The following is a 14,765-nucleotide window of genomic DNA, read 5'->3' on the forward strand; positions in this document are numbered from 1 at the left end:
TTCTGAAACATGTAAAGGGCAAAATTTTCTCCTTGCTTGACTTTCAGGAACGGATGGATTTCACCCCTGCGATACAGCCTGAAACTTCTTTCTAAGGTGTCAAATCCACCCTGCACAAAACAAACATCTGCAAAAAAAGTTTACCTGAATGGTTATTGCTGCTCTGAGAGGGCTGTTCTTTCTCTCTCATACTAACAGGAATCAAGGTAAGTGTCAAAGTTTTCAAATGAACTCCTTGGCATCCTTTTGCTGATAAAGACCCGAAGAAATGGATGTTTTCAATTGCCCATGAGAGCTGGACGATGACTTTGGTGCTGCGTAAACTACCGTTGATTTATACATTCTACCCATCAGAAGTGAAATGCCATAATAAATAAATTGTTCTTCAACGTTTTTAATTTAGAAAGTTTTGTCACATCAATTCCCATAAAATTGGGATAATTACATGAAGATCAGATGCATTTGTAGGTTTTACATGGAAAGTGGCAGCGTCGATGAGCCTAAATATAGGTTAATCCAATTCCAATGCTAATGACAAATGGCATCAGAATCAAGCCTAGCATCAAATCTACCAAGTTGTCAATTTGGTGAATCGGTTGATTCAACAATTCAGCTGAACCAGTTTTGAATTGACAAAAAAATATTAATGTTTAAAAAATGAATATAAAAGCATATAAAATTCATGGGAAAAAAATATTTAAAAACCTTTAAAAATAGTTTCAAAATGACACATAAAGCTCTTAATCTGTCATAAAATCGAACTAGTTTGCCACTGACGCACTTCGAATCGGTCATTCTGATAACATCTGGAAACATTGTGATTTGGATTCGAAGATCTCTACCCAACATCTGGGATTTAGCTTTGGTGGCTTGGAGCATCCTTGGTCTCCAATCCAAGAGAAACTACTGAACTTGAGACCTCTCGCTTCCATGCTGAGATTGAAGATGAGTTTCGTTTGCCCACAAGATTTTCAGTATTTGGACGGTAAAACCTTCAAGATGAAGGATGATAAAAATTCAACACTTGGGAGTAATGCTGCTTAATATATAGTTTGAAGGGAATCTGGCTAATTCCCAGCTTTTTTTTCTTTTCATAAAATTGCTATCTTTTTCTTTATTGTTTAATATATTTATGATATGACATGAATCCTGCACAACTCAGCAGCCCCACACCATTCAAGATCCACAAATCTGTTATTTCAAGATTAGTAACAGGTTTAATACGAAATGATTTGAATTCAGGACAGCTGTGTACATGGAGAACCAGGTCAAAATGGAACCATGTAAAGACAAAAATGACAAAATGTTCACACCCTATCTGACCCCTTTTCAACCTCTATGGGCTTCTATAGAGAAATGTCTATTATTAGGCTTTAGGGGTGCACAACGAGTCGAGTTACTCGAACTCGACTCGTTTAACTCGACTCGTTAAGTCGAGCTCGAGTTCACGAGTCAACTCGTTTAACTAATCGAGTCGAGCTCGAGTTCACTTTGCGAACTTGTTAAAGCTCGTCTCGGCTCGATTAACATACCGGTTTTAAAAAAACCGGTTCACTAGTCACGACTCACTTCTTCTCAAACGAGTTAAACGAGTCGAGCTCGACTATTGGTTTAATTCTTAAACGTTAAACGAGTTAAACGAGTCGAGCTCGACTAAACGAGTTAAACGAGTCGAACTCGACTATTGGTTTAATAATTAAATGTTAAACGAGTTAAACGAGCCGAGCTCGAGCTCGACTATGTATAGTCGAGTCGAACTCGAGCTCGTGTTAGGAACTCGACTCGAGTTCGAGTTCGAGCTCGAGCATTTCGAGCCGAGTCGAGTTCAAGCTGGGTGAGCTTGAGCTTGACTCGGCTAGTGTGCAGCCCTATTAGGCTTACTTAAAAAAAGAGACCACTATATGTGATTTGCTTAAAAAGAGCCTCACTTTTTATGGAAACTATTAAAAAAAGGCTTCAAGCAAACTTCGGTCATCTAGAAAGCCAAAAAAAAAAAAAATACTACATTTCTTATTAACATTACTCTCTCTGTATTCTTATAATCTTATCATTTTCATTTACGGTCTTCCATTTGTTAGGTTAAAGAAAGTTTCCATCAAGCTCTTATCTGATAGCTTTTGAGAAAAGTCACATCATTTATTAAAATAATTATAAAAGTGGCCTTTTCTCAAACCTGTAATCAAAAAGTGGGCGCCGGGAAAAATCAACTTTTCTTAGCCTACCACAAGCATTTACTTGTCAAAGCGTCGTTTAAAAGTTGGCTCGCCATTAATACTTTTGTAATGGAGTCGCATCTTTTGTCCCGTTTGCCAGGGTTTAGTGGACGAGAGTGAAAGATGGGGGCGTCAGTCTTTGTTTATGCCTTTTGAACCCCTTTTTAATGGATTAATGGAGAAAATTTCTCCCACCGGGGAAAGAGAGGGAGAAGAAAAAGCTTCGAGAACCAATTTTTAATCAATTTCAGAAAAGGCCAAGCATTTCAATTTTTCAATAACGGGTCGCCTTCTTTACCCAGCTCAACGCCTGCCTTTCTCCTTTCAAGTTGGGAAATAATAGAACCGGCGGAAGAAAAGTGGACTTCCCCACTAACAAAGTTAGTGCCCGATATTGTTCTTTTTATTCCCACTTTGATTGTCCTTTTTCAAGTTGAAAACTATTTATATTTATTCCCCATAGGAGAAAGACAAGGATATTACAAGGACAATGCACAATGATTAAAATCAACAACCAACCAACGTCACCTGTCACTGTCAGCAAGATAGCTCATGTTAAGCAAATTTTAGAATAAAGCAATTTTCTAGTTAAGCCCAAAAATATTTGTCAAAATGCACGCCAAAAAAAGTTCAGATCACAGTCACCTGAGTCCGTTTGATTTGAGCTCGCACCCTCGCATCCGCACGGACGCGTTGCGGGTGCGCTCCAAGTGCGCACCCAATCAGCACCCGCTGATGAGCTCGCACCCAAACCGCACCCGGAGGTTGGATCTAGTTTCCAAATCCAAACCAAGTGTATGGTTTGGATTTAAATCTGATTTTGGAAAAAAACCAGATCCAAAATCCATAAAATCAAATCCACCATTCTCACCCGTTGGCCATTACATCTAATTTAGATAGATATATTATATGTTCTCTTTTCTCTTTAAAAAAAAAACGATACAGGACTAAAGAATGGTGGCTTTCATAAAACAATCTGTTTGTCTTTTTTTCAAACATTTCTTTTTTGATTTTTTCCCACTACTACAATAAAATGTATAATTTTAATTGTGTTATTTAATTTCTACAAAAAATTAATAATAATAATAATATTATTATTAATATTAATAAAATATCTTCACACACCGCCGCACCTAATTTTTTTGAAATGTGCCGCACCGGCACCCGCACACAGGTGACATAGGCAGATAATCAACCAAACTATACAGTCAATGAGTTTAAATTATGGTTCATTCGCTCTTTTGGTACCGGAACGGAACATCGAACATTACCATCCATGTTTTCCGAATTCAGCTCTTTCACGTGCTCCACAGGCATTAAAGGCAAAATAGTTGGGCCTAGGAAAGGAAAAGACAAGCAGGAAAGTTTCAATTTTTCCAACCAAACTCAAATTTTAGTCACTTTAATACGAGTGTACATGCAGCAATATTTAAATAATTGTGGATACAATACGTTTCAGCCCACAGATTTAGCAAACCACCGCAGCCCACAGATTTTCCGTAATAACGAAAACCATAAGAACACCTCCCCGAACAAAGAACAAGAATAGATGTCGCGCACGCCTCTACGAAAAGGTACGCAATTCAAAATATGAATGGTGTGGATTGAGAGAATCTAGATACAATTGAAAACCGAATTCTGGTTATAAACAAAATGCCAAAACCTCACTACTATCTTTTAACTGATTACACTCCTATCCAACAAAAACTTCTTAATCGAGAAGATTGGCATTTCAGGATCCATCAAACAGAATAAAATGGATAATTACAGCCATGAAATACCAACCGCTGCTACCAGATGCTTTACCAGAGAAAAATGATCCTTTCAATCAAAATTTTGAACTATCAGAAATCAGAAAGCTCGTTTACTCAGAAACCTTGCTTCTTGAGGCTTCTTCCCCTGATTTATTCTTGGACGCTGCAGATTTTCTCCTTTCAGAATGCTCCCTTAAGCGTTCAACAAGTTCATCCTAAACATGAAATTCCAAAGTTTAGTCAAGAAATCATATATATATATATATATATATATATATATATATATATATATATAGGTGGTAAGAGGCCGGATCTATCCAGCTGGCAGGAGAAATCCACGTCATATGAGAGAGAGAGAGTGAGAGTGTATGTGTGTGTCTGTATAAATTGTGCCTTCCAAAGTGGTACTCCTAGCACTTTTTGAACCATGAGACAAGTCGTGAGTCCCAAAAGTGCTTCAAAAAAAGTAGGAACACGAGACACCAGCACCACTGGGAAGGAAACAACTCTCCCCCTCTCCTCCCCCCTACCCCTCCTCTCCAGCCACCCACCCCACCGCCGCCCACCCCCACCCCCTAAATTTTGTGACTGCCTATCCCTTGCTCCCTTGAACAGAGGAATACGCACGGTAGGCATTAACTGTACCATGTTATCTAGTTTGCAAGAACCCATTTAACATGGTTTGTGAATGAGATTGTCCCCTCGACTTTACATTTACTTGAAATTTTTAGCCTTAAAGAAGGTAGGTGACCCCAACATGTTTCACTAAACAAACATGATGACCACATTCAACATGTTATTCTTGGGGCTCAACGGAAGAACAAAACATGCTATTTTCTATCAGGTAGTTGGTCTTGCCTTTTTGCCCTTGGTTGATAACCCCTTGGCTTTCAAAAGAGCACGAAGTCTTTCCACAGTCATATTCTGCAAGTCCTCCAAATCATTACCTTCATGAAAACAACCCGTCAGAATAATAAACAAGGTATAACAGAAGTTTGTGCATTTCAACCATGGATTTTCCAACAATGCTATGAGCTTCCTATTAGGGAATATAAGCACTAGAAGACTGGGTGAGATGCATTGTGCTGCTTGAAATCCTGATGACAAAATCGTGATTATAAAAAACAGGCGCATAGGGCGACAGGAGGCACATAAGAAAACTATAGAAAATCATTAAGATTCAGCACATATGCAGTCATAATATATGAAAAAACCAAAGCTTAGAAAATCTAGTCAAATTAGCATGCAACCAGGGGCGGGGCCAACTTGGATGAGCTGAAGGTACAAGAAATTAGATCCAGTACAGCTAAAAAGAGGGAAAACCCTAAAACGAGCCAAACTATTTGAATCCCTAGTTAGGAATGGACGTGGGGTCTACAATTAAGACCTAATTCGCAAAACTGCTTTACTTGTTAGAATACATACCTAATGAATTTGTAAGGTTAAAAGCCATTACCTTTTCTGATCTGTAAAAAATAGAAACTACAGATGTTTACTTTTTCTACCTTGTAATGGACTATTTATAGAACGAACACAAATATGTAAAGGAATTAAATGTACCTTTAGCTCAGACAGCAATTACTGCAGCCAGAGAAACTAGAACCATCATAAGTAGCAAGGACAAGAATTTATATTTAAAGAATTATTTGAAATACATAAGTGACCAAAACAAATAGATAGATCCTGCCCAACTTTATTGTCATGCTTTGTCACGTGGGTAAGGATATGGGTGCTGGTATGGATACTGGATCACTTTCAAAAAATTTGGCCACAAAGACAAAGCCATATATATATATATATATATATATAACTCATCATTCATATTATAAGTGCCAATTGCCAAATCAGTTCATATTCATAGGATAAAACAACACTAACAGACGAAAGCCCTAAATTTTGGACTTGTTCAAAATTGACCAAGTCCAAAATTGGACAGTTTCGGCCTTGGGTGCACTGACCACACCTGACACAATCAAAGCCACATCTGCACTCCGCAGCTGCACCCGTACATGTACCCATGTCCAGTCATTTTCACACGGGTGCCTCGCCATTTTGCAAGTGTTCATGACTTCATGTTAGATAGTTGCCATGTCACGAGAACACCTTTAAAGGGCCAACAGACCCATATACACATTATTTTTGTACCTTACTTCTAGCACATTATTTTTGTACCTTTGACTTCTAAATTAAAGAACTGATGTCATCTGTTTCTAGCAAAATCTTCTAGGGAGGAGGGTGATGACCCATTTTATTTTGTGTGTGTTTGTGTGTGTGTGTGTGAGAGAGAGAGAGAGAGAGAGAGAGAGGTTTCACAAACCAAGGACCTAAATTGTCCAAATCAAAGTTCAGATGTACGTCGTTCAAGACCCTAGAAGGACTAGTGGGTCCTACTTATTCAGATAAATGAATATATATATATTCAAATGGAAATAAATGTAGAAATGCATATATTTATACAAACAATGCACATATAACATAGGTTAAGGATTAGTTGGCTGACCGCTGACCAATTGATTAGTGCGACCAACTATTTACTGGTTTTAAACACGGGTTAGTTAATAAGCAACTGTTGGACTAGTCAGCTGACTGGTCGGAACTCTAGCAGCTAAGCCGAGGACCACAACTATCTTCAAACATATGAAATCTTGCCAGCACCCACACCAACAGTCATCTGTAGCACTTTTACATTTTTTTAACAGCTTAACTTACACTTGAATTCACATTCATCTTCTTAAGAAGGTGTATGTGCGTGTGTACTCTTTGTCTTGTAGCTACAGACCATGGCACATTACGCATGTTAAGCATGACCTTGATAAGCTTGTTCACTGACATGATTAGATGATTTTCTCATAATTATGAGCTTCCAAAAGCACACAAACATAAACTGCATATTCCTATAATTGAATCATCCAATTTTCTGGTTTTTACATAGTTTGTCAGATGCCATTAGTTTGTCAGATGCCATTTTCAGTTTCTTAATGAACCAAGTAAAATATCAAGCTAGTGAAAGCAATCATAAAAACTTACCCCTGCATCGACTGCTGGAATCATTGGCCTTGTTTGCTCTCTTTGCTGACGATCTATCTAGCCCTCGTTCAGCAGATCTGGATAAAACCCAAATATATAAGAAAATGAAACTAATTTAGAAGATGAACAACAGAGGATGTACTGATGTTGAAAATTTATCCAATAAGAAAAATTGAGTGTATTCAACAAGTCAAATGAAAGTACTAAAAAGTAATGTTCAAGGGAACAAACTTGGGAACGTTCCTAAAATCTGCATGCCTTGGGTGAAGTACCATAATTTTGTTCCCACATTTTATTGCTCGACCAATAAAAGTATCAGTTAACAAGTCAAATGTCCATTCAGCTTCTAAGAAAAGCATTTTTGGATACTAAAGCTTTCCAAAGAAGAATACTGAAGTAGAAAACAGAATGCTTTTCTTTGAAGGAGGTAGCAACCTGCTTGTGAATCAATACTGGCATGCAGATGATATTTATTCTTCTATGGTTGGTCGAAAAAGTAGAGAAAAAGCAAAGGGAAAAGGGGTAGGAATGCTACCTTTTGCCTTTTGTACCTTCAGCTACATTTTTTGCCTTTGTTTCATGCTTTTTCAGTGTAAGAGCCCTGATCAGTATGTTGGTCTGGTCTGTCCTTATCACTTGGTCCACTGAATGAATGACAGATAGTAAATCACCAAGCTTCAGCAGAGCATTTAATCAGAATCCAAATAAAACAGATAATCCTGATTTCTTGCTCAAACCCAGCTTTCTAGTTTATCCCAGGAAACAGTAGAAGCTGTATGAATAATTGAAATTGCATGATGAAAGCAGCTATGCACATAAGCTATAATTTTAACTAAAAGAAAAAAAGAAAAGGACGATTCTAATTTCTGTATAACCTTCTTTATCCATGGAATTTTGAATTATTTAAAACACTACAAAAGAGATCTCACCTGGTTGCAAACATAAAGCACCCTAAATTTTTTATGAATACATTTTTTAGTACAAGAAAATTATCCAGAAATATCCAAAACAGTCCCCATCCCTTGTTTCAACTTTTCAATGAACTGGCACCATATATTTCTTTGCTTGCACTTGTGACTCCATCCTTTGCTTATATTCTTTAGAGCAAGCGGTTCGCCTAGACAAACCATGACCAGCCCAGATACATCATTCAAAGCTTAAGCGCATGAAACAAAAAAAAAAATGTTGGCTAAATTGGTAAGGATTAACTTTTCTTTCTTTTCTTCACAGCTTGTCAGTTGTATGTAACTTCCAAACTATTTTAAACAAAAAGCATAGATGGTCATTCACCATCTTGCAAGCATGCATGTACTTACCAAAGTGATCGAGTAACATAAACATTCTCTTTCACCTAGAAATAACATTCAGTGATCTACTATTCTGTATAAAATTAATGCTTCATTAGACAAAATTTTAAATTTACACAAGATTACTACATATTTTACTTGTTTGGTTTCAGTATAATGTTTTATATTCCAGAAATTATCAGTTTAGGAAAGTCATGGATTCTGTTTTCGATTTGTAGAGGAATTGGAGAAAAAATAAAGGTAAATCGTATTAAGGAAAAAAAATTGTGTTATGCTTCCCAAAAAAAGAACATGCCAAAATACATATAGAACTCAAAATACGAAAAGGTTGCAGAAAGAAAAGGATTGCCATTACAGACACATAATAATATCATACCAGGGGGAGTTGTGTCCTTGTCACACACATATGAACGCAAGCCACCCTACATTGAAGTTTCAAAGTCAGTGGCAATAAAAATAACTTGGCAAAAACAAGTGTTTTACTAAGAAGGTGAAACAAAAAACTCGAATTCAGATCAAGACCATATGCATCAGAAACCGCACCTGGTGATGAAACATTGTCAAAAATATCATTCTCTAGAAAATATCAACAGTGCTTTTCTTGGGTATTTTTTCACGAAGTTGTTCTTCTTGGGAAAATCTCATGAAATACTCAGCATCTTTAAAAAATTAATTAAAAAAATCCTCAAATTTAAAATAACCCAAAATATCAAGAAAATATCACAAGATTTTCCTTTAGGCGAGATTTTCAAAATCTCACACAAGGTTTTGCTGTTTTCTTGTTTTACCTATTTTTCTTGTAAATATCATGAGATTTTCAAAAATCTAGCAATATCTGTGACTAAATGATTTGGAGGATTCAAACACACTTCATGCAATAAGATAGGACTGTCATTATGCTATATGCACAGTGATAATAATGTTCAATTCAAAGGTTCACTAGCACAGGTACCTTGCAATTCAAAACATTGCATGGTGTCTACTATTCCAAGTGCTAAGAGCCAAAAGCAGAATATTTACATAGGGGGAGCAGTTATCTTTTGAAGAAGTTTCAGGGGGTTGCATAAGCATCTTCTGCATACTCATCAATGGTAAAATTAGTCTTTTGAATATTCAAGGGAGGCCAGGATGACCTGGTTCCACTCCTATCATGCTGCCAACAGCACTAGCAACAATGGGTTGATGAAAATGATAATGACATTAATAATGACCGGAGACACAAGACTTTCTATTGTGAAAAAGTATGACAAAACTATTGATAAGCTTGTCAAATCACCCTTTTCAAATGCCCTGTTCTTTGCTATAACATCCAGCGCAAGATGGACCATTTCCCTACAGGATTGTCACCCTTTGTCTTCCCTTCTTTGCCTAGGGACTATTCACTAGAATCACAGCATCACTGATTAATCATAACAAAAATAAATAATCTCTATGAAATTAAAAATAAATTCATGAATTACCATCCTCCATTACATAAAAGAAACTCCCAACAGATTTAACTCTTTTACCTCAGATGGTATTGTTTTGAAAAGTATGCCATTAACCAAACGCATGTATCTCAAAACAGCCCTTGGCCCTCAATACATGATTTAGTAACAATGAGTGTAGGAACATGATCCAGTAAACAGCCAGCCATGCCATGTCTTCCATGTATATTATTGGCTAAAGCTGACTTTCATTATTTTGTGTGTCCATTGCAGCCTATTATGAATTCCACGAATACTACAAAGTAGATTGCTTTTCATTTGGCAAGAAGAAATGTCCTGTTATCAGCACTAGTTCTCTTTTACACACTGGCATCATTTTCAGCCGAAGATGGCTTGAACAAATTCATAGTCTAGGCCTATTTGTGACCCAACAGGTTTCTCCAACATAAGAACTTTAATCAGCAGAGCAAGACTACTTGTGACCTTATTAAGGTTATTATCCAACATAAGAACTTTAATCAGGAGGCATAAAAGATAAATAATAAAGAGAGCTGTATTCACTAGGTGGAAAGAAACTTTCTTGTTCCCTAGTGCTTGAGTACTTGCAAGTTTGCTAAATAGCAATTTGGTTATCTTCTCTTAGATCAGTAAATATAAATCTATACACATAAACACACATTTGGTACATGTATACATGTATATACATGTAAACTTAGATCGTGTATACTACATATATATTAGAGACCTTACCTGGTGTGACTCCAAGTGCTCAGGAAGGCAATAAGAGATCACAACTTCAAATAGTGATGACTTTTTGCCAGTAAGGCTAGGACCATCTATAATAAAGTGTAATCCAACACCCAATATACAAGAATGCAATGTATGATCCTTCTAGAGAACATGGATCCACATTGTCTGTACATCTACATATTTAGAAAATCTAAAGTTACCACAATGTGAACAAGCACAAGTTAATGTCTGCCAACTAAGCTTGTCAGCCTAAAGTGTAGATTCCCAAAAGAGGCTAAGCTCAATCTCTCGCTCAAGAAGGTCAATCAAACAGTTTCTTGGCTCCACCTTGACGTTCATTTAGTTGTCTTATATGAGACTCGGGATATTCCCCACCCCATCGTACCTTTCACTCATACATTCTGCTCAAACTTCTGGATGCGGCCATTAGAGCGATGAGTACACAGCCAAAGAACATGTACTATTTTAAGAAAAGAGGGAACCTCACCCCTAAATGCAACCATTATCTTATTATACAGTACGTCAGTATCCCTTTTGAGATTCAATGATGCCAACTAGAGCTAGTTGAATGTGCAAGACACGATTAACAGCACTCCAAAGTAATGCCCATAAAGTACAAATTCACGTGCCATGCCAAAGCAATTTGCCTCCTCTAGGCCGCGATTACCACATAAAAGAGCACTATACTAGATGAAAGTGTTGTGTGCAAATGTGAAGCATGCTTTAGAGACAAGAATCACAACACTTCTGAAGAGCCTAATAACTATCATTTTCGAAAAGGAAAGCCTGCTTCCAATATAAAGGAAGCACACTTCCTAGTCATGGGAAGCCGCTTTCTTATTTCATATGGACCAAGATTCCTAACTTGGAAGTTTTGATTCCCTTAAAAAACATTATTCATATTTTTCTGATAAAGCCTTCCTATTTTGTAGTTTTACAATTCTTCCCAAATTAGGAAGGTAATTACCAGAAAATAACTACAGAGTTCGAAGCTAGGACTTAAGAAACAACAAGCAATCTTGATATGTTTCCTTTTTGTTCCTTTTAGCTTCCAGTTTGTTTTTATTTCCCCTTTCACTTTTCAGTTTGTTTCATTATTCATTTCCAACTCCATTATAGGTTTGCTTCTGACATCCCTCTTCCTATAATTTCTAGAATTCATTGCTTCTCATATCACTTCTAGCTCCCACTTCTATATTTGGGAACTTTGGTTGGATAGGATGTTTAATTAAGACTTATAGTTATTTTATTTCTTTCAGTGCTATCTGTACTTGTGTTGGATAAAAACCTATACTATATACCTACAATACACAATATCCCATGTATCGTAAGCGTATCACCCATATCATATCACCTGTATCATGCAATACAGGGACAAAACAAATTTTGTACTTCTTTTTAAAACAGTTCCTCCCTCATGCTTTCGAAACATCTCTAAAAGTTGTGAAAGGGAGAGGCTTTTCTAGAAAAATCGACTATATGTTGGTGAGAACATTCTATTTGAATGTGTTGAAACAATTAATGAAGAAAATGAGAATGAAGATGAAGATGATGATGATTATCCTTGATTGATGATAATCATGATATTTGGCACTTGGCAGCGAACAATTATGTGTTGTGAACTTGTGATATAATCTAAACTCTAAAGCACTTCAAAGTTTAAACTTATGATGGATGCTTATTATGTTCTTCTGAATTTATGATTTCTTATTTATGAATGTGTTGCTGATATATTATAGTTTATAAATAATGAATCATGAATGTTCTTTATGTGTGATGGGGTTTTTTTATATGGAATACACTTTTTTTTAATTTTTCCCAAATTTTTCTCTGTTTTTCCTAATTCATTAATTTTTTAATTAAAATTTAATTTTACGATATGCTATGCTATATTTACGATACATAACAATATGGGGTATAGGAATATGGTGTATAGGTCAGCCTGACCGATACACGTTATGATACACCTTTTATAACATTGGTTCCTTCTCTTCAAAGTTGAAACATTTTCCATGTCAAAATTTCTTGTTTTCATCCACTAGGGAAGCAAACTTGTAAGGTTATTAATTCCTCTAATGATATTAAACAAAAAAGTTTCCTTTAATTATAGTGTACATGAATTCTTGAGCGATTGTGCCTCAATTTCGTGTTCCCAACAAACTACTTCCAATCTCTTTAATGATATAACTTTTTAATAACCTACTTCCAAGATCCTAAATCTTGGTTCACAAATATCACAGGTCTGAACTAGCTCAATCAGCATTAGAACAACAATCAGCATTAGAACAAAAAACACATATCTGTGCTGTAGCCAAACCATGGTAACTAGGAAACCCACTTTCTTTTTTCCAAAATTTGCTTTCCTTCTTCTGACTTACTTCCCAGTTCCCACTTGACATTGCGTCCCTAGATTCCACCACCTATGTTCATCACAATGTTCACTTCACATATTGCTTCCTCTGTTCTTTTTCATTTACTAGTAGCTATAAGATAAAAAGAAAAATTCCTTTCAAAATGCATGTAGAGAAGTCCATTTGTGACTTGAACTCAGCCATGAAAGGTGAATGCTTGCTTAACAGGATAAGACCAAAATAACTAGAGCCCAGATGCATGTATGGAAGAACTCCAAATTCATTTTCACGCTCGCTACTTTGCATCTTTGCCTTTTATCGTGTGATAGACATATGAATGTAGGTGATAAAAAAGGTATTCCAATTGGGCTGTTAGTTGCACCTCAAAAACTGGCGGAAAACAACAGGTGTTTCTAGTTTTGGCTGCTTCTCGTATCATATAGACAGTGCATAAGCAGCATACTAGACAACCTTATTGAAACATATTTCTTGCAATGTGAACTTCTCATTGTAACAGTAATTCAAATTTTAGCATTAACTGGACGCCAAAAGTTATCTAAGTTTTGGATTAAAGTCCTATCCCATGATTATGATATGTTGGATCTCTCTTGCAGATAGTAGCTTCTGCGCCTATCTGCTTCTTTTTCATGAGGAGATTCCGTGAGTAAAACTTCTCTTTGTTTCACCTAGGAACCAATTTTTGAAGGCATAACAGCCGACAGTGAAACTGCTGCCCACCACCAAGTTCCCCCATAAAAAACGGTTACGGAACATCACTCGTGCACGAACGAACCACACTTATTCCACCAAAAAACAAATCAAACATTTTGTAGAAACACAGCACCATATTCCAGGGAAGCTATGCCAATGCACATGAGATCAAGTAGATGCGCAAAAGAAACCCTAGGAGCATGCAGAATTTCATGAGATCAAGTAGTAGGCAACCACTGCCTTCTAATTCAAACAAGAACAACAGCATAAATCGTAAAAAATTGGAGAATTAAGGAAATTCTAGATGCAATTGAAAAGGAAAAGGGAAAAAAACAACGGAACACTATTCTGTCGACGCTCTGCAGTGGGAGCAGCTAAAACGAAGGAAAACGGCAGGTTGATGACGAAAAATCACATTTATGGCCTTGTGATAGATGCACGAACGCCATGCCATGGTATCTGGGATAAACAACAGAAGGAAAAGGTGTGTACAATCTCACAGAGAGACAGAGAGAGAAAGAGAGGCCGACCATGCTAGAGCAGACGGTGGGAGAAGAGAAGAGGCCTCGGGAGGGGAGATCCTTCAGATGCACAGCGGCTCCCTCCATCGCCACACACGCGCACGCGCGGAACACTCTCTCTCCCTCTGTACAGGCTCCCGCCTTTACGCGCGCGATGAAATTATAGTCTGCGGACGACGGGATCCGGGAGGTCTGCGCCCCTCCGCGAGAGCAGTAAAACAGACATGGGCTGGATTATGTCTGCCCCGGATCTGTTCTAGAAAAATAAATTTTATTCCACGTTTTATTTTTTTATTTTCACAAAAGCATATATTTTTATTAAAAACAAAAAAAATCCAGAAATTATTAGGTAACATGTAAGTAAAAAAGGAATCCCTCCTCCCTCCCCTAAAAAAACCCAACCACTCTTAACGAAAAAAGGAAAAACTACTCCTTCTATCACCATCAGCAAGTGGTTATGCTACAGCACTTGACTCAGTTTTATATCACTTCCATTTTTTTCATCCAACCATTTGACTCGTTTTATATTGATTTCCTTTTTTTTCAACCATCGCATAATCTGAAAATTTATTAAAAATAATTTTTTTTCACAAATATTTTATGCATTGTTATGATTTATTTCATCTAGAAGCTTGCACTTTGGCTAAGAGAAAGTCTTGATTGAATACTATAAAATAATTTGATGAGTAGTGATGATGATTGTA

At 36.8% G+C, this 14,765-nt stretch overlaps 1 protein-coding gene across 1 annotated transcript; it reads right to left on the minus strand.

Moving 5' to 3' along the window:
• Positions 1 to 3,788: 3,788 nt before the first annotated feature.
• On the minus strand, positions 3,789 to 14,273 carry LOC116250673 (uncharacterized). Its single transcript, XM_031624486.2, has 6 exons — positions 14,071 to 14,273; positions 8,678 to 8,723; positions 7,530 to 7,638; positions 6,995 to 7,071; positions 4,826 to 4,914; positions 3,789 to 4,182 (listed from the first exon to the last, which is right to left on the minus strand). Exons 1-6 carry the CDS (start codon positions 14,146 to 14,148, stop codon positions 4,078 to 4,080), a joined length of 504 nt encoding a protein of 167 aa, XP_031480346.1. The 5' UTR covers positions 14,149 to 14,273; the 3' UTR covers positions 3,789 to 4,077.
• Between the last annotated feature and the right edge of the window lie 492 nt (positions 14,274 to 14,765).

Source organism: Nymphaea colorata, chromosome 3 (assembly GCF_008831285.2).
Source record: "Nymphaea colorata isolate Beijing-Zhang1983 chromosome 3, ASM883128v2, whole genome shotgun sequence".
NCBI lineage: Eukaryota > Viridiplantae > Streptophyta > Magnoliopsida > Nymphaeales > Nymphaeaceae > Nymphaea > Nymphaea colorata.

Excerpts from the sequence above, each read along its gene's own strand:
- LOC116250673 (XM_031624486.2), bottom strand. The coding sequence starts at position 14,148 with ATGGAGGGAGCCGCTGTGCATCTGAAGGATCTCCCCTCCCGAGGCCTC. Across the intron at positions 7,639-8,677 it reads CAAGGACACAACTCCCCCTG|TGGACCAAGTGATAAGGACA; the intron begins GTATGATATTAT and ends TCATTCATTCAG. Across the intron at positions 7,072-7,529 it reads GAAGGTACAAAAGGCAAAAG|ATCTGCTGAACGAGGGCTAG; the intron begins GTAGCATTCCTA and ends GGTTTTATCCAG.